Raw genomic sequence first — 19,366 nt, 5'->3', positions numbered from 1 at the left:
GGGACAGGCATAAGGTCATGGAATTACACAGAGTTTTGGTGGAGCAGCGCTCATAGGACGCAAGGCTGAAAACCCGTGGAAGGATGCCTGGTGGGTTCAGGAACAGGTCCCAGGTTAGGATGAGACTGATGATGAGTGTTCACCTGGCTCTCTACACTAAGAAATATAGACACTCCCCAACCCCAACAAAAGTACCTCAATTATAACCACAGGGAATGAAGCAGAATCCTCACTGGTGACTGAGTAGTTCAAGAGGTAGGGAATCAGAACACAAGAGTTACTTCTGCTTTCAAGACTCCCTAGAGGTAAAACTACCTAGACCTAAGAAACCCACGTGGAGTCAGGAAGTCCCAGTGCCAGGTTTTGGGATGAAATAAACAGTGTTCTTCTCCATCTGGTCTGAACAAAGGGGCTCGGTAGTCTAACACATCAGAGATCCCACAGCTACTGGAAAAAGAGGCAATACACTCTTATCACAAGTAATCCTGCACCCGTCTTACCCTGGGAAATCACGTTCCCATAATTCTCCTGCCTGGCGTCCCTATTGAGATTCCTCCGAGCCAGGTTCTGACATCCCCATTCCTCCAGGATGAGGGACACGGCCATGTCCTCGATCTTCACCATTGCCTGAAATAACACGAGATCCCCACACTCAGTTCCCCCAAAGCCCAGGGACAGTCCCACTGCCCGAACCTGCAGTCAGGGATGGAGATGACTGCAAACCTACAGGATGCTGGGAAGGAAAGGCGGCCACGCCAGGCTCCAGCAGACCCTCGGGGAGTGGGGCTATTCTGTGGGCCCAGGCTTCAACAGCCAGCGTCTTGGGAGAAGACCGCCAGAAGAGCCCCAGCAAGAGGCAGATGGCAGGGACTCAGGAGGGCAGAGGGGCCCACAGCTCACCTGGGAATCTGCCGAGAACAATGCAGATGCCATCGCCTGGTCTCTGGGAGCCCCCTCGGGATGAGGGGCAGGAACGTGGGTGGCAGGGAGAGCTGAAGGAGGAGAAAGGAGCTGTGAGTGAAGCCAGCTCTGCGCTGGGTCCCCCTCAAAGAAGGGCCCAGGGCACCCTCTTTCCTGCACCAGTGTGCCTGATGTTCAACGAGGAATTACAGAACTGACAATTACAGAGACTCTAAGAAGGCCAGCATAAGCTGTGTCTTCCCAAGACTTCTGTTCTTGAGCAGGAGGAACACGGAGTCACAGAAGGTGAGACAGAGGCCCCAAGAGGGTAAGCAACTTGCCTAACGTCCCCTGTTGAGAGGGCAGAGCTAGAACCAGAACCAGGTTCCTGTTCTCAGCCACAGAAGTTGGTAACACTCAGCTCTTGAGTCAAGTCTGACTCATAATTTAACCTTCTCCAGTCCAAGGAACAGTATACTAGGACCTCAGATTCCCATCCACTTGTGAAAAATTAAGTTTTAAAAATCTTTAGCAGTAATGTCTCGAAACAGAGAAGGAAAGGGCTCTGCTTAAAGTTTCTGCTAATTGCTGTCCCTCTACTTTTCTCCCTCACCTGACCAGTTTTTGGATAAAACGTACACAGGGTCTGAATGCTGATGAAATATTTCCAAGTGTATAAAGGCACGGGTTGATACTCTTCTAATAAAAGACATATTCAATATAGGATCACACTAACTGCAACGTGTAAGAAAAACTGGAAAATTCTTAGGAGACTGCAAAATCAAAACCTTCCCTTGCCAAGTAATGTTAGATTAGGAAATGTTACTGGTAAACAGATGATGTTACTGTATTACAAAGATAAAAGAAAAATCATTCTGAAACAGAATTACTAAAAGCTAGAGCAAAGTGTCCAAAAAGATCAGTACCCAGTACTCCAACCTTACAAGAGTGAGGAAACACCCATTGAAGATGATTAGAACAAAGAGGGAACTAAGAACAAGTGCATAGTTACTGTGTAACAACTATATATTCCAGGCTTTCTAAAGCTGTTACTCGTAATCTGAGGCCCTAATCTGCCATTTAAAACCATGAATATCCTTTTCCATTTCCTGATTTCAACCCCCAAGAGGAAATAATGGGATGGGGTGGACAGTGCTGGACTAAACATCACAGCATACTGGATGGTTTCATGTGGGTTTCTCCAGCTTATGAATGCTGGCTATCCTCCAGAACGCATGGACACGAATGCTTCCTTCAGCTTTACACGCCCACCCTAAACGTCACCACGAACATACACACTGGGTAAAGACTGTGCATTTATCAGCTCTTGAACAATCATTCTTTTAGGATGTTATTATTATTTACTGATAGTCCATGTACCTACTTTGGTTTTAAAAGTGGTTAAAATGCATTAATATTTCTCTCAAAGGAAAAAAACTAATTTTTATTTATATGACTCTGAAGTGATTTTTTTTGCCTCATGTTCCTCAACCAACACATTTTTTCCATCCTTTGGAATTTCTGAAAATAACCTAGAAAAAAAGTGATGTTATACAGTATTTATACATTAAAAAGAAAATGAATTTATACTTTTGGGCTGTGCTGTGTGGCAAGGAGGATCCAGTTTCCCTCACCACACACTGAACCCATGCCCCCTGCAGTGGAAGCACAGAGTCTTAACCCCTGGACCACCAGGGAAGTCCCAAATAAAATCAATTTTAAGATGATCCTTTTAAAGATAATTCATGACATTAAAGAGTGCTGGATATATATCATCTCTTCTGAGGACTCTCCTGTTAAAAAGAAGTCTGCTAGACATCCAGAATGGTAACAATTCAACAAATAATATAACGTCCACCCACATTTACTATGCACACTCCACTTACCTCTTCAGGAACATTATCTAAGTCGTGAAATTGGTCTATAGGTTATGCTTCCTCTGATATGTCGCAGTAATGCCAACAGAAACAAACAGGCTTCTCCGCTACAGGCATCAACACACACACACACACATCTGACTGCCATGTCCCCGCTCACACCCATGAGAAACCAGGCTTCCTACCTCGAGGCTGTGACAGACGGGGTTTCCGAGATGAATGTCTGAAATGGGACTGGGTGGGCTCATGAGGAAGGTCAAAGCTTGAGGACTCCTGCACCGGATCTAGAGGCACCATCCCTCTTGCGAGCATCTCAGGCCCATGAACTTGACCTGGGACCTGAGGACAAATGGGTTGGGCTTGTGGGTAAATTACTTTTTAAACAGGAATATAGACAAACAAAAAGACAGTTAAGTATGCCAGTGGCTGGGCGAGGGCCAGGGCCTGAATACTTTTTTAACAGCCAAGCAGAGCAGGATCGAAGTACCACAAAGACTATACATACGAGCTTTAAATCAGTAACTCTCTCTCTGCTCCGTCTCAAAGTCCACGTGCTGCTCACACATCACAGGTGTCACCTCGCCTCACCTGCTGTCCTGACAAATCCAGCTCCAGATCCTCCAGCAGGGTCACGGCCTCCTCCCCACTGTCCGGACGGTACTCCTGCAGCCAGGCCTGGAGCTCCCGCGGCAGGATGGAGAGGAACTGCTCGAGCACCAGAAGCTCCAGGATCTGCTCCTTGGTGTGGATCTCGGGCCGCAGCCATTGGTGGCAAAGTTCCTTCAGTCGACTCAGGGCCTCTCGAGGCCCAAAAGTATTCTGGTAACAGAAGTGCCTGAAGCGCTGGCGGAAGATCTCCGGGTCGGGCGGGGGAGACTCCTGCAGGCTGGCGTCCTGCCCCCACACGTGCTCCTCCTCATCCTCCTCTTCCACCTTCACTATCACGATGCCGTCCTTCTCCTGGGCGGCCTGGGGGGACAGACCTGTGGCTTCCCTCGACTCAGCAGTCATCGTTCAGGCTCAGGGACCTGACTCGGTCCGAACAGGGTCTGTGCTCTTGTGCTCCCTTTCTGTCCGGTGAGAGGTCTGGTATCTGTTTCTGTACTATTCCTGAAGAGTTAAAAAAAAAAAAAAAATTACTGGTACCTTTATGAAAAGTGATACTTTGCCATTAATACTTCATACAAGGCTACACATCCAAGCATTAAAAACGCCTCTGAATAGTAAAGGAAAAAAAAGCCCCGGTGCCAACTGTTTTCACCGTCACTTTATAGATATTAAGGTTTTGCAAGCAAACCCCCAAACTGGTGAATTCTACCAGGGGGAGTCTGCTGGAGTCCAGGCACTTTCCTTCCAGGGGGAAGGCAGGTTATGACGTCATGTGTTTACACACTCAGCCTCGTGAGAGCTGAGAGAGGGGTGCCAGGCAGTGGCTTGCAGCGGCACACGTACGAGCTCCCAGGACAACCCGGAGCACCCTCTCATAGATGACACAACTGCGGCGTGGGTGACTTCAGCTGTGTGCCCAGGAGCAAAAGGCCTCCTACCTAGTGGAGCCAACACTCAAGCCAGATCTGAAGGCCCAGACTTGTAACCCACCATTCGGCTATTTCTATGTCTTTCATGGGTGCCCTGGTCAGTACAAAACGATCCACTTTGAATAAGGAAAATATCAGAACGTCTATTTATATTTTCAAAGTGAGAGAAAATAGACCACATTTAATGTGCAAATGGATACTAACAAGCTCACTTGGTCTAAATGCTGAACATATTCACAAGAGACAGTATGGGGGGTGGTGCAGGGACAAAAGGGGTCAAATGACATGAACATCCTGTTATAAAGTCAGTCAGTCCTGGGGATGGAGTCACAGTGTGGTGACTCTAGTTAATAGGGTGCTGCATTTTTGAAAGCTGCTTAAAGAAGTTCTTAAAAGTTCTCTTCAAATGAAAAACATATAACAATGGTGATAGATGTTATCTGGACTTATTGGGACCACTTGGCAATATACAGAAACACTGAATCATCATGTATCTTGAAACTAACCTTACGCTATATATCAACTACATCTTAACAAGCAGCTTTAGAGATTCTTGCAGAGAAACTACAAGGGGAGACACTAAGAAGGCAAACACACACAAACAAGAAAATGGCGCGGCTGAAGCTTCTGTCTAGAGCAATTTTAACTCAGCCAGGTTAGAAGGTGAAAACCAATGTGGATCTAAATCTAACAAGAAGTCAACCGATGAGTGAAAAAGTTAAAAAAAAAATTATGAGGAAGGAATTATTAGTGGGTTGTTACATAATTTTAACCACTAAAAATGATACTCAGCATCCTTGAAACTCCTTATTGTCTACACATTTTAAAAACTTGGAAATATTCCCTAATTTGTTTAAGAACTTCCAAATGAGGATCGTTAGTGGGTCTTAAGCCTGTTTGTTAAAATTATATGACAAACCTTTGAGAGGCATTGTTTTCACCTCTACAGCCATCAAAACTAAGCATCAAGTTTTAGAGACAGCATCCGACTATCAAAATGAGATAAGCCAATAGTTTTAAACTAACAAAACATTTTTAATTATATGACTTTCACTAAAAAATTATTAGTAATTTTGGTGGAAAACGGATCATGTACATTTAAAGCACAAAATTACTTTAAAAAAGCACAACTTACTGTATTTTTTTAAAAATTATACAAAATGCTGGTATAATAATATATGTATGTAACTTTTGTAAACAGTTTTTACTGACAGGATTATGTGACTGGAAAAGTTTGGAGAAGACTGTTCTAAACAAAGATTATGATTTTAATCTGAGGTTTGTAACAGGATTCATTTTTCTTTCTTTAGTCCCTAATAAAAAACAGAAATTGTTATTAAAATAGCAGCTTATAATCACAATAAAGAACATTACATTCAAAAAGGCTCTCTGTATAAATATAAAAAGAATGTGGGAATTAAGTCATTTCTCCAATACTTTAAACTGGTAAAAGTCCTGTTGTAAACCATCTTCTAAAAAGAAGAGAATTCCAGAAGAACATCTACTTCTGCTTCACTGACTGTGAAGATCAGTCACAGCCTTTGACCGTGTGGATCACAACAAACTGGAAAATTTTTAAAGAGATGGGAATACCAGACCACCTTACCTGCCTTCTGAGAAATCTGTACACAGGCCAAGAAGCAACAGTTAGAACTGGACATGGAACAAGAGACTGGTTCCAAATTGGGAAAGGAATACATCAAGGCTGTATATTGTCACCCTGCTTATTTAACTTCTATGCAGAGTACATCATGAGAAACACTGGGCTGGATGAAGCATAAGCTGGAATCAAGATTGCTGGGAGAAATATCAATAACCTCAGGTATGCAGATGACATCACCCTTATGGCAGAAAGTGAAGAGGAACTAAAGAGCCTCTTGATGAAAGTGAAAGAGAGTGAAAAAGCTGGTTTAAAACTCAACACTCAGAAAACTAAGATCGTGGCATCCGGTTCCATCACTTGGAAACAATGGAAACAGTCAGAGACTATTTTCTTGGGCTCCAAAATCACTGCAGATGGTGACTGCAGCCATGAAATTCAAAGACATTTGCTCCTTGGAAGGAAAGTCATTACCAACTTAGACAGCATATTAAAAAGCAGAGACATTACTTTACTGACAAAGATTCGTCTAGTCAAAGCTATGGTTTTTCCATGTACGCAAGTGAGAGCTGGACCATAAAGAAAGCTGGGTGCCAAAGAATTGATGCTTTTGAATTGTGGTGTTGGAGAAGACTGTTAAGAGTCCCCTGGACTGCAAGGAGATCCAACCAGTCCATCTAAAGGAAATCAGTCTTGACTACTCATTGGAAGGACTGATGCTGAAGCTGAAACTCCAATACTCTGGCCACCTGATGCAAAGAACTGACTCATTTGAAAAGACCCTGATGCTGGGAAAGATTGAAGGCGGTAGGAGAAGGGGACGACAGAGGATGAGATGGCTGGATGGAGTCACCAACTCAATGGACACGAGTCTGAGCAAGCTCCAGGAGTTGGTGATGGACAGGGAAGCCTGGCATGCTGCAGTCCATGGGGTCACAAAAGTCGGACATGACTGAGTGACTGAACTGAATTGATCGATTCCTTCAGACTTGTTTTGCACTCCACCCGCTTGCTGGGGAAATATATTTTGTTTTTCAACTTCAGAGCAACTTTACCTAGAAAGTCCTTGGTTACAAGTATTCAATTTCCTAAGCATTTCTGAAGATTTATCATACGCAATGGCTTCCCAGGTGGCACTGTGGTAAAGAATCCGCCTGCCAATGCAGGAGATTCGGGTTCGATCGCTGGGTCAGGAAGATCCCTCGGAAAAGGAAGTGGCAACCCACTCCAAAATTCTTGCCTGGGAAATCCTATGGACAGAGGAGCCTGGAGGGCTACAGTCCACAAGGTCACGGAAGAGTCAGACACGACTTAGTGACTAAACAGCACAAATACACACGGTGTCACCCTGGACTGAGGAGAATAAACGATAAGCAGCCTGATTCCAGTTTTCACACAAATCATTACGCACACAGCAGATGTTCCAACAGTTCTAAGGAGGTTTCAACGTGAGTGCTGGGGCAGCCCCGAGGAGTGACTAACAGCTGACAAGGCTGCTTCCAGGAAATGGCCCCCGTGGAGCTGGAGCATCAGAAGAGCCAGGACCTGAACAGGAAGAGGCAAAACACTCCACTGGACTTTTCCACTTTCATTACTTTTCTCTTAGTAGTAGCGATCCCCTCTATTTCAGCCTATTCGGCCTATTAACATTCCTGTTAACATAATACCCATTAACTTAGGGTGTGACTTTGCATCTTCACTCCTTTGCTAGGACAAATCTCCCACCTTCATCAACCTCAACTGGTCAAATTTTCACTCACCTTCAAAATGTACACTGTTTCCTCATATTCCAAATTAAAGGAATATCTTCCTCCTCTGAACACATTCACAATTCATTTCCAACCTTGCTCTCAGATTCTTCTTCCTAAAACGCCATAGAGCCATGCAATCCAACACCCCCCAGCACCTCGTCCCAGCTTCCCCATCAAGCTTCATTTCCCATCAATTTCTTCCCATTCCCTGCATGAACCTTTTCCATCCAGCAAAATGACTCTACTCAGTATTTCCTAAATATCTCATATTTTGACTGTCATCGTTTTCTCACATCATAATGCCTGGGATTTCCCTCCCAGTCTTCCCTGCCTTTTCAAATCCTCCTTATCCTTCAGAGCTAAGCTGAAATGCCACTTGCCCCTCAACTGTTCAATTCAAGAAGCCTTTAGCAGGCATAATAGTAAGAACCAATGTTAACTGGTCTATGTACCAGGCATTTCACACAACACTCTTAGGAGGTAGGTACGATTGTGGTCAAAATGCATAACAATGAAACTAAGGTTGATAGACGTTAAGTAACACCCAAGGTCACAGAGCACTTAAATGGTTAAGTCAGGATTTGAAATGAGCTTGGTGAGACTCAGTTCAGGTTCCAACCATCACACCAACTCACTTAAGCAATGAGACAAATCCTGTTATAGTGAAAGTAGCACAAGTTGGAACACCTGAATTCTAGTCTCCTATGATGAGTAAGTTACATGGCCCTGGGTGAGTTATTTAGCCTCTCTGACACCTAGTATCTTTACCTGTCAAACAGTGGGTAGGGCAGGATCAGAGGAGCAGAAAACTACCTCTGGGGCCCCTTTGAGTTGCAGACCATTCTGACACACTATCCGATACAGACAAGATTACCCCCAGTAATTGGTTCTCACCGAAGGCAAATACAAAAGATTTTCTTACAAAAAAGGCTTGGAGTTACAAGCTCAGTTTATTTCAGAGGCTATTTTCTAAACAGGCCAGTATCTTTTCCAGGGTATAGTCTTGACATTTTAAACAAACTGCCCCCCCATTTTTGAAAAGCGCTCTGAAATGTTTTAAAACATGAAAAAGCTACCTTTAAAAGATAACTAGATATCCTGAGAATTCCAAAAGAATACTGATACTCAGAATAAAAAGGAAAGACTTAACATAACACTCATCTATATTTAGATACAGTATAAAGTTAGCAAAAATTTAAATACTTAGATCAAGCAGAGAATCAGCAAAAGCCTAAGGTATTAATTAGTGAGCCTCCCTGTTTGTATTTTAAGATTGGTGAAAACAGCCTTTTTTCTGTTTATTGTGCATATTAATTCAGAGACAATACAAACTTGGAGAAACATTCTGAGGCAAATTATCATCATGGTTCCCTAAGTAATAAAGCTATTTCTCCACCTGTGGCTGGCAAATACAGTAACAGGGCTTTGTTGACTGGTTACAATGAATCCTCCACAATTCAATTCAACAAGTATTTATTGACCACCTCCAATCCGCCTAGCAATGGCCTATACAATAAATGCTTTCTTTGGTCCCAGGCCATGTAACAGCCACTCTCTATAGTGAAAGTATCTTATTGTGTACTGGAGGCACTGCAGGGAGGGGAGTGCAGGGGGCAGCGTCAGGCTGAACCATAGCTGAATTTTTCAATTACACTGACTAAAGCAAATAATCTCAAAGTTGGAGGGGCCTTTGGAGAAAACCTAATCTGATGGATGACAGAACTGAGAGTTGGCAGAAGTGTCCTGTCTTTTCCAAGGTCACACAGTTAATCAGTCTCCTAATGGTCCCGTGCAATTTCCACAAATTCCTTTCACTCTTCACCCTTCCAAGTCAGGCAGAGTAACTACTACCCAGAAATAAAAAAAAAAAGCACCTAAATCTTCCGGACAACTCGTTTTCAAAAGCCTTCGAAATATGCTCTAAAGCTGAGAGTGGGACGTACGGATCATCTCTACTAGACCAGAATCACTTCTTCATCCACTCAGACTAGGTTTCAGACGCTCTTTAACCACCGCTTGGGGGACGGGGTGGGGAGAAGCAGGTGATCTGGAAACACGTACTGGGCATCTTGAAACGTGTCCGTTTCTCAGCCTTCCGCATTTTTCACCTGGAGGTCCTTCAAGGACCCCGAAAATTTAAAAAAAAACCTCTCACTGGAATCAAAGCAAATGGCGACTAAGGCAGAGAAGGAAAAAAAAAAAACCCAACAGGGCTCGGTTCGCTCGCGAGCCGGTTTTCAAAAACGTCAAGCGAAGACGACGACATTGCAGGTGAGGGCCCGGAAGGGGCCCGCAGACAGCCGTTCCCCCGGGTCTCCCAGGGCCCCCTGCCAAGGACCGAGACCCCCCTCCCTGCCTGGGCCCCTGATGCTGCGGGCTGGCTGCCCCGAGGGACGGCGCTGCCCTCGGCCCGGCCTGAGGAGGGGACAGGGGCACGGACTCGCTGCTTGCGGCGCCCCTGCCGCCAGGACAGGACCCCGGGTTCGCAGCTGCAGAGCCCACCCCTACGCACACACCCCTGCGGCCCCTCCCGCTCCCTCAGAGGCCGGCCCCAAATCTCACCGTGAGCCCCGGGAGCGGCTGGGGGCGCTGGGCGAGCAAAGGGAGTAGACGCCGGCGCTCAGGCCGGCCGAAGGGCGCCGCACTCGGCTCGGGGCCCTCCTGCCGCCTCGACACAGACACAATGAGTCACAAAGGCCGGAAGTGTGTCAGCACCTCGCCTTCCGGGACTGCGCCGCGCTTCCGGGTCCTCTCTAGGAGGGCGGGAGGACTCGACATCTCGGTTTCCCCAATGCTGGACGTGTCCACTGCCCTGCACAGGTGCAGCCTCCCGCTTTGGGGGTCCCCTCCCGCAGCCTGTGCGCCCCCAAGTTAGGGCTGGGGACGAAAGGATAAACAGACTGTCCAACTCTGACACCAGTCCATCTGATAATTCGATTTCTCCTTTTTCACCTCGGGCAGTCCTTGTAGTAATTAGAGTTATTATCAAGCAATAATATTTAGTAACTGTATGTTTGTGGCAGAGGAGCAGAAAGAACGATGTACACAGAAGAGATCAAAGTTAAGCCATGGGTGGCTCAGTTTCACAAAACTATGGTGGTAGTTCCTCTCCAGCCCTGAAGGTGTCTGCCAATTGAGTGGGTGGTATTAATACTTGGCTTGTGGATAAAGAACGTCTTTCTATGCCCAAGCTAGTCATAAGGTTCTATGTTCTGCTCATGTGACATATGCTATTATAGCAATTTAAAAGAAGTTTTCAGAATAATAACAGGCACTTTTGCCTTCAAGGTGCTTTCACAACCTACAATGATTATGGCCTTCACCTGGTAAGATACGACAGAAATAATACTCTACTTGCTGAGCAAGAGCACCCACAGACTTTAATGATTGTGACTTTGCTCTATATTCCAAGGCAAGTTCTGGGGAGAGACTGAACTTAGTAGCTTGGCTGTGTGACTCCTATAGTTTGAAGAGTACTTTGAAAAAATATTTGAAAACTAAAAGTTAATTACAGTATTGTTAAATGAAAAGTGCAAAATGGAGAAAAGTAATCACCTATAATCCTTCCACCCTAACCCAACTATGATGGATTTATCTCTTTCCTATCTGTTTTCATATGTATGCGTGTGTGTATGTGCTAAGTTGCTCCAGTCATATCCAACTGTTTTTGACCCTATGGACTGTAGCCCACCAGGCTCTTCTGTCCATGAGGTTGTCCAGGCAAGAAGACTGGAGTGGGTTGCCATGCCCTCCTTCAGGGGATCTTCCCAATCCAGGAAGGGAACCAGTGTCTCTTACATCTCCTGCATTAGCAGATGAGTTCCGTACCACTAGCACCACTTGGGAAGCCCTTTCATATGTATATGCTTTTATTTATTATTTTAAACATGGTTCAAAACTATAGATCGTATTGGATAGGTGGCTGATATGTTTGAAGTACCTGCCACATTCATACTGTTTGACCACTTTTTGGACCGAATTGATGGGATCAGGTTTGGGCACTTTTTGGAAGCACAGCTTATATGCTGACCACTGGAATTACAGACGTGGTCTGGTCTGAGAGTTCTGAAGAATGGAACAGTAGGGAACTAAAGCATCTAGATCTCCTTTCTTGAGGAGTTCAAATGTGAGACAAACAGAAAACTGGGGCCAAGCAGAAATCAATCAGCAGAAGGCATTAGGTGACAGAAGCCACGAAGCTGTGGGTGTCATGGGTTAGCAGTGGCTTCAGGGCTGATGCATCACACGGCAGAGTACATAGAGGGGAGCCCAGTCACCCACTACTGAGAACCCACAGCATGAGGAGGTGACCGTCTGAATAAACTTCAGGTCCCTATTCTGTGCATTGCTTGACTTTGCTGCAAATGTTATTGTTTCCTGTCTCCCTATTTCCCTGTGTGTCCTTACAATAAATTCCTTGCCAGTAAAAGAGTCTTACTTGGTTCCTTGTCACCTAGAAAAGCCGGATGTGGTTGATGTGAAATTATGTGCACTACTTTAAAAAGCTTAATTATCATATCACTGGCATTTAAAATTTTGCTGCACAGAAGGCATAAGCATCATTTTAATAGCTATATAGTAGTCCATCAAGCAGTGTACCATTAATTATTTAGTAATTCCTATATTTCTAGACATGCTGAATACTCTGAAAGTTTTGCTAGGTTAAGAGATATTAAAATGAAGATTTTTGTGCAAATGTCTTTTGGATTGTTTAATTAGGACAGATTCTGATAAGTGAATTAATATTTACATATACACATACATGCTGCTGCTAAGTCACTTCAGTCGTGTCCGACTCTGTGCGACCCCATAGACGGCAGCCAACCAGGCTCCCCCGTCCCTGGGATTCTCCAGGCGAGAACACTGGAGTGGGTTGCCATTTCCTTCTCCAATGCATAAAAGTGAAAGTGAAGTCACTCAGCCGTGTCTGACTCCTAGCGATCCCATGGACTGTAGTCTACCAGGCTTCTCTGTCCATGGGATTTTCCAGGCAAGAGTACTGCAGTGGGTTGCCATTTCCTTCTCCATATACACATGCATACATATATATAAAAAACATCATTTATAATTGCCAAGATATGGAAGCAATCTAAGTGTCCATCAACAGGTGAATAGGTTAAGAAGATGTGGTGTGTGTGTTTGTAGATATGCAAAATGGAAAACTACTCAGCCATAAACAAGAATGGAATTTTGCCATCTGCAACCACATAAATGGACTTGGAGAGTATTATGCTAGGTAAAATAAATTGGACCGAGAAATATAAATACTGTATGATATTTGTATGTGGAATTTAAAAATTACAACATTTATATGTGGAATCTAAAAAATACAACAAACTGGTGAATGTAACATGAAAGAAACAAACTCACAGATACAAAGAACAAACTAGTGGTTACAGTGGGAAGAGGGAAGGAGAGAGGGAATATAGTGGTGGGGAGTAAAAGCTACAAACTATTATGTATAAAATAAGCTACAAGGTTATATTGCACAACCCAGGGAATATAGCCAATATTTCATAACTATAAATGGAGTAGAACCTTTAAAAATTGTGAATCACTATAGATCTGTAACTTATATTGTATATCAACTATATACTTCAATAAAAAATATATGTATAACCATATTTCTTCCCCAAAGAGGCTTAATTCTTATCTCAGTGCTGTAGCAAAGTTATTTACACCAGAAGGGTGACAAATGTCCTTTCATTGACCTTGTTTAATTTATTGAGTCACAACAGCATTAGGGCAGAACTTATTTATTCATAACCATTGATCATGATATATTATGTATCAGGGATTATGCTTGTTTCGGAGGATATGATGGTGACATTGCACTGGTATTCTAGAAGTTTACAATCTGGTGGGGACATTAAACCAATGTATGAGTCACCAAAATACAAAGTGAAGTGATATACACTTCTCTGCCTGATTGTGGGCTTCCCAGGACAGAATTAAGGGTTCTGTGGGGTGCCTCTTTCCAAGGTAACTCTCTGGTAGTAGAAAAAAAGGATTGTCTCTGTCAGACACAGGGAACTCTGCTCAATACTCTGTTATGACCTATAACAGAATAGAACCTAAAAAAGAGTGGATGTATGTATACGTATAACTGATTCATTTTGCTATATAGCAGAAACTAACAACTATACTCAAATAAAAAATTAATTAGAAGAAAAAGAAAAAGGGGCTGTCTAAGCCTGCACAGCCAGTCAGCTATGATGCATGCAACTTCTCTTCCTGTTGCCCCTAAGTCCCACACTTTTATTCTATTGAACATCGATTTCTCTTTATGCATGTCCAGCCACCCCACCCTCAAGTTCCCACAGGGGCCAGGCTAGCCAATGGCGGGGGTAAATGTAACTGTTACCTGAGCTCGAAGTGAGACTGTGGGGGAGTTGCCCATCTGTCCACATACTCTGGCCAAGGGAAGCATTCACCCTTCAGGCTATTGCTGCCAAGCTGGGTGTGGACTCAGAATTTCCAGAGAGGCTAATTCTTCCAAGGAAAAAAGAGAAATGGGATATTTAGCTGAAGTTTCTCAATTTTACACAGTGCCTCCTCCCCTACCCCCTGCAAAATTGCCTTTGATGTAACTCCAAACCAACAGGTAATAGAACATAAGACACAGGACACGTCTGAGTTGGGCCAGAAACTGGAAAGCAGCCAAATGAATCCAGGGCTTCCTCTAAACATCTGTATAGTTTACAAAGGAAGAGGATCTCTTCACTGCCGCAAAGAGCTTGCAGGGTAAAGAAACAAAGTGTGGATGTGTAAACACACCCAGGCAGCACGGGGTGACTGGTCATGGGGAGAACTGTCATTCATGGCCACCTGATCCTTAGAGCTGCTGGTTCCAGGAGTCACTTTTTTTTAATATTTATTTTTATTTCTTTATTTACTTATTTATTTGGGGCTGTGCTGGGTCATCATGGCTACAATATGGGCCTTCTCTAGTTGTGGCAAGCAAGGGCTACTCTTTGCTGCGGTACACCAGCTCTAGGTGTGGGTTTCATTAGTTATGGCGTGGGCCTCACTAGTTGTGGCTCTCAGGCTCTAGAGAACAGGCTCAGCAGTTGGGGTGCATGGGCTTAGTTGTTCTGAAGCATGTGGGATCTTACCCAGCCAGAGACTGAACCCATGTTCCCTGCATTGGCAGGTAAAGGATTCTTAACCACTGGACCACCAGGGAGGTCCATCCAGGAGTCACATTCTAACGATTGTTGACAGGCTCTGAATGTTGAGAAAGAAGAGACTGCTGCTGCTGCTGCTGCTAAGTCACTTCAGTCGTGTCCGACTCTGTGTGACCCCATAGACGGAAGCCCACCAGGCTCCCCCTTCCCTGGGATTCTCCAGGCAAGAACACTGGAGTGGGTTGCCATTTCCTTCTCCAATGTGTGAAAGTGAAAAGTGAAAGTAAAGTCGCTCAGTCGTGTCTGACCCTTAGCGACCCCACGGACTGCAGCCTACCAGGCTCCTCCATCCATGGGATTTTCTAGGCAAGAGTACTGGAGTGGCTTGCCATTGCCTTCTCCGAAAGAAGAGACTGGAGAGGGTTAATTAGAATTTTTGGAGGACAGGAAGTGAGGTCTTCATGTTGGGAAGAATACTTGAAAGCTTATAAGGAGCAGTTTGTCAGGAAGGTAGGGAAAGATCTTAATGTAGGTTGGTTAAAGGAACAATGGCGGGGGACTTCCCTGGCAATCCAGTGGTTAAGACTCCATGCTTCTACTGCAGGGGGCCAGGGTTCGATCCCTGATTGGGAAACTAAGATACTACATGCCACACAGTGTGGCCAATTTTTTTTTTAAAGGCAGGCAGAACTAAGGCGTATTGAAGGCAAAGACAAACGAACAAAAAATCTCAAAACATACAACCAAAACTCCCACATCTCTCCCCCTACCCACTGCCCCAAACCAGTAGTAGTTTAGGCAGGAGATGAAGAGAGATCCAGCAGGGAGGAAAAACTAACTTCTAAATGAGACTTGGTAAGAATGTTTGTATATGCACAAAGGCAAGTGTACTTTGCAAGCTGCACTTTGCAAGAGTTGCACATTAGTTGTCAGACAAATCGTCACTGAAGGATGGACTGGTGAGAAGAGGGGAGACAGGATTTGACAGGGAGGGAAAGGCCAGGAGGTGAGGCTGCTCAGGTGCAGAGTCAGGGGCTGGGGCTGGGCTAATGCGGGCGGGAGCAGAGCTGAGAAGTTCCGTCGACTTCAGCTGGGCTTAAGGGACAGAGGTGGAGAGAGAAAGGGGAGGCAGCTGGGAACGATGCCTATTGGGTGGGTTTGGTGTTTGGGGTTAAAAAGGGAAGATAAAGAACTGGGAAGAAGGGGCTGGGACTGTTTTTGGAACTCAGGTCATGGCTTCAGGTAGAAACCCACAGTTTTAATGTAGGGAGGTAAGGCAGAGAGGAGGCAGGGACATATGAACTCGGAGGAAACTTCAGTGGTCCCATAACATGTTCCCTCACCACCATTTCGCTGGTGGTACAAGAGTGTGTGATCCACACAGTCAAAGATTTTGGCGTAGTCAATAAAACAGAAACAGGTATTTTTCTGGAACTCTCTTGCTTTTTCAACGATCCAATGGATGTTGGCAATTTGATCTCTGGTTCCTCAGCCTTTTCTAAATCCAGCTTGAACATCTGGAAATTCACGGTTCATGTACTGTTGAAGCCTGGCTTGGAGAATTTTGAGCATGACTTTGCTAGCATGTGAGATGAGTGCAATTATGTGGTAGTTTGAATATCCTTTGGCATTGCCTTTCTTTGAGATTGGAATGAAAACTGACCTTTTCCAGTCCTGTGGCCACTGCTGAGTTTTCCAAATTTGCTGGCATATTGAGTGCAGCACTTTCACAGCATTATCTTTTAGGATTTGAAATAGCTTGACTGGAATTCCATCGCCTCCACTAGCTTTGTTCGTAGTGATGCTTCCTAAGGCCCACTTGACTTTGCATTTATTAACCATGCCAAAGCCTTTGTGTGGATTACAACAAACTGTGGAAACCTCTTCAAGGTATGGGAATACCAGACCATCTGACTCACCTCCTGAGAAATCTGTGTGCAGGTCAAGAAGCAACAGTTAGAACTGGACATGGAACAACAGACTGGTTCCAAATCGGGAAAGGAGTATGTCAAGGCTGTATATTGTCACCCTGCTTATTTAATTTATATGCCAAGTACGTCATGCGAAATGACGGGCTGGATGAAGCACAAGCTGGAATCAAGATTGTCAGGAGAAATATCAATAACCTCAGATATGCAGATGATACCATCCTTATGGCAGAAAGTGAAGAAGAACTGAAGAGTCTCTTGATGAAAGTGAAAGAGGAGAGTGAAAAGGTTGGCTTAAAACTCAACATTCAGAAAACTAAGATCATGGCATCTGGTCCCATCCCTTCATGGCAAATAGACGGGGAAACAATGGAAACAGTGAGAGATTTAATTTTCTTGGGCTTCGAAATCACTGCAGATGGTGACTGCAGCCATGAAATTCAAAGACACTTGCTCCTCGGAAGAAAAGCTATGACCAACCTAGACAGCATATTAAAAAGCAGAGGCATTACTTTGCCAACAAAGGTCCATCTAGTCAAAGCTATGATTTTTCCACTAGTCATGTATGGATGTGAGAGTTGGACCATAAAGAAAGCTGAGCGCCAAAGAATTGATGCTTTTGAACTGTGGTGTTGGAGAAGACTCTTGAGAGTCCCTTGGACTGCAAGAAGATCCAACCAGTCCATCCTAAAGGAAATCAGTTCTGAATATTCATTGGAAGGGCTGATGCTGAAGGTGAAACTCCAAAACTTTGGCCACCTGATGCGAATAACCGACTCATTGGAAAAGACCCTGATGCTGGGAAAGATTGAAGGCAGGAGGAGAAGGGGACAGCAGAGGATGAGTTGGTTGGATGGCATCACCAACTCAATGAACATGAGTTTGAGTAAGCTCCGGTAGTTGGTGATGGACAGGGAGGCCTGGCTTGCTGCAGTCCATGGGGTCGCAAAGAGTCGGACATGACTAAGCAACTGAACTGAACTGAACAAGAGTGTGTATGTTACATGTGGCTTCATATGACTAGTCCACATAACGCTTCATCTGGTGCCCAGGGAACACCCCACTGGTGGTACCCAGAAACAGACCCCATGGTCTGGACACAGTGTCCTGCAGCTCTCCCAGGAGTCACCTGGAAGGCCGTTACATATAGGAACAAGCTCTCTGCACACGTTGCTTAACAGCCAAGTGGGAGGCAGAGACAGAGTAGAAAAGGAGCATCATCTGCAGTCACTGGGCTGCTGCCTCTTGTTGTGTGTGTGGTTTCGTGGCAGTAACTTGACTCTACATGTCAGCTCCTCATCTGTAACACAGGATGACGTTGATCACAGCTTCCCACCTCTGTGCTGTCTTGAAGGTCATGTGAAATGGGGAAATGGGCAAAGTACCTTATGGTGCTAAACATCACCATTCCTTGAGTGCTGAAAACCGCATTTCTTCCCACCTTGAAAAGTCCAAGATGATTTATTTGATGTCGGTATGAATTACAGGGGAAAAAGTGAGCACTGTTTTGAGAATTTTCCCCAAATTCACCATATTCACTCTCAAAGGAATGACAAGCTGCACGGGTTAACATTCAGCCACCTGTTGCTCTGGCTAAGCCGTGAGAAAATCACAATGGGAAAAGAATAAAAGCAAAATATAGCAACACAGCATAACCCAAATAAAAGTACATCGGGTTGATCAGTTGGGGTTGTCATGCCCTGCTAAGTTAAGGAAAAACATAGTGTGGACCTTGGAACACTGGGTCAGCGCAAGTTCAGAATACTGCTTGTGCACACACCAAGATGTTTTCCCAAGGCATATGAGGGTCTATGACCTCCAGCTGGGGGATAGCCCTGTACAAGAAAATAACAAATGTAGTTTAAAGTAATCAATAAAATGGGAAACATGACCAGGGACACAGGAGGCTGAGTTCATGGTAGCACAACAGATCCTTTCTGCTTGCCAACACACTAAAAAGTGATGCGGCTCTGAGGAACAGGGCTCTTGACCCAAGAGATCTTGAGTCCCCTAGTCCCATCTTTAAAACTTTAATTCTGTCTCTTTTTCTTTTTCCCAAACTGTGTGTCAACCACTTTTGATCCCTACCTTCTGTGCTGGCTGCAGCAAGTGGCGCCCAATGTGGGGCTCGAAAGTGAAGGATCATTGAGAGCGAAACTGCACATTTATTTCAGTTCAGTTCAGTCGCTCAGTCATGTCTGACTCTTTGTGACCCCATGGACTGCAGCACACCAGGCTTCCCTGTCCATCACCAACTCCCGCAGTTTATTCAAACTCATGTCCATTAAGTTGGTGATGCCATCCAACCATCTTGTCCTCTGTCGTCCCCTTCTCCTCCTGCCTTCAATCTTTCCCAGCATCAGGGTCTTTTCCAATGAGTCGGTTATTCGCATCAGGTGGCCAAAGTTTTGGAGTTTCACCTTCAGCATCAGCCCTTCCAATGAATATTCAGAACTGATTTCCTTTAGGATGGACTGGTTGGATCTTCTTGCAGTCCAAGGGACTCTCAAGAGTCTTCTCCAACACCACAGTTCAAAAGCATCAATTCTTTGGCGCTCAGCTTTCTTTATGGTCCAACTCTCACATCCATACATGACTAGTGGAAAAATCATAGCTTTGACTAGATGGACCTTTGTTGGCAAAGT

General features: G+C 44.6%; 1 protein-coding gene across 5 annotated transcripts in view; it reads right to left on the bottom strand.

The window, feature by feature from the left end:
* The window catches only part of ZKSCAN1 (zinc finger with KRAB and SCAN domains 1), a 32,519-nt gene that overhangs the window by 8,418 nt on the left and 4,735 nt on the right, over nt 1–19,366 (bottom strand). The window contains exons 2-6 of one of the 5 annotated variants that reach the window (XM_055410228.2): nt 14,031–14,158; nt 3,366–3,887; nt 2,963–3,116; nt 901–992; nt 501–627 (exon numbers count right to left, since the gene is read on the bottom strand). In XM_055410228.2, coding sequence (XP_055266203.1) covers nt 501–627; nt 901–992; nt 2,963–3,116; nt 3,366–3,788 — 796 coding nt within the window. In that variant the 5' untranslated portion in view covers nt 3,789–3,887; nt 14,031–14,158. Of the gene's footprint in view, nt 1–500; nt 628–900; nt 993–2,962; nt 3,117–3,365; nt 3,888–7,326; nt 7,461–7,675; nt 10,101–10,228; nt 10,363–14,030; nt 14,159–19,366 lie in introns of those variants that run through there. The other 4 variants (XM_055410232.2, XM_055410230.2, XM_055410229.2 and 1 more) reach the window with 4 other exon arrangements.

This window comes from Moschus berezovskii, chromosome 27, assembly GCF_049115385.1.
Source record: "Moschus berezovskii isolate FMDL1 chromosome 27, NW_MosBer_1.0, whole genome shotgun sequence".
Classification (NCBI taxonomy): Eukaryota; Metazoa; Chordata; class Mammalia; order Artiodactyla; family Moschidae; genus Moschus; species Moschus berezovskii.
This window is presented reverse-complemented; position numbering and strand designations above follow the sequence as displayed.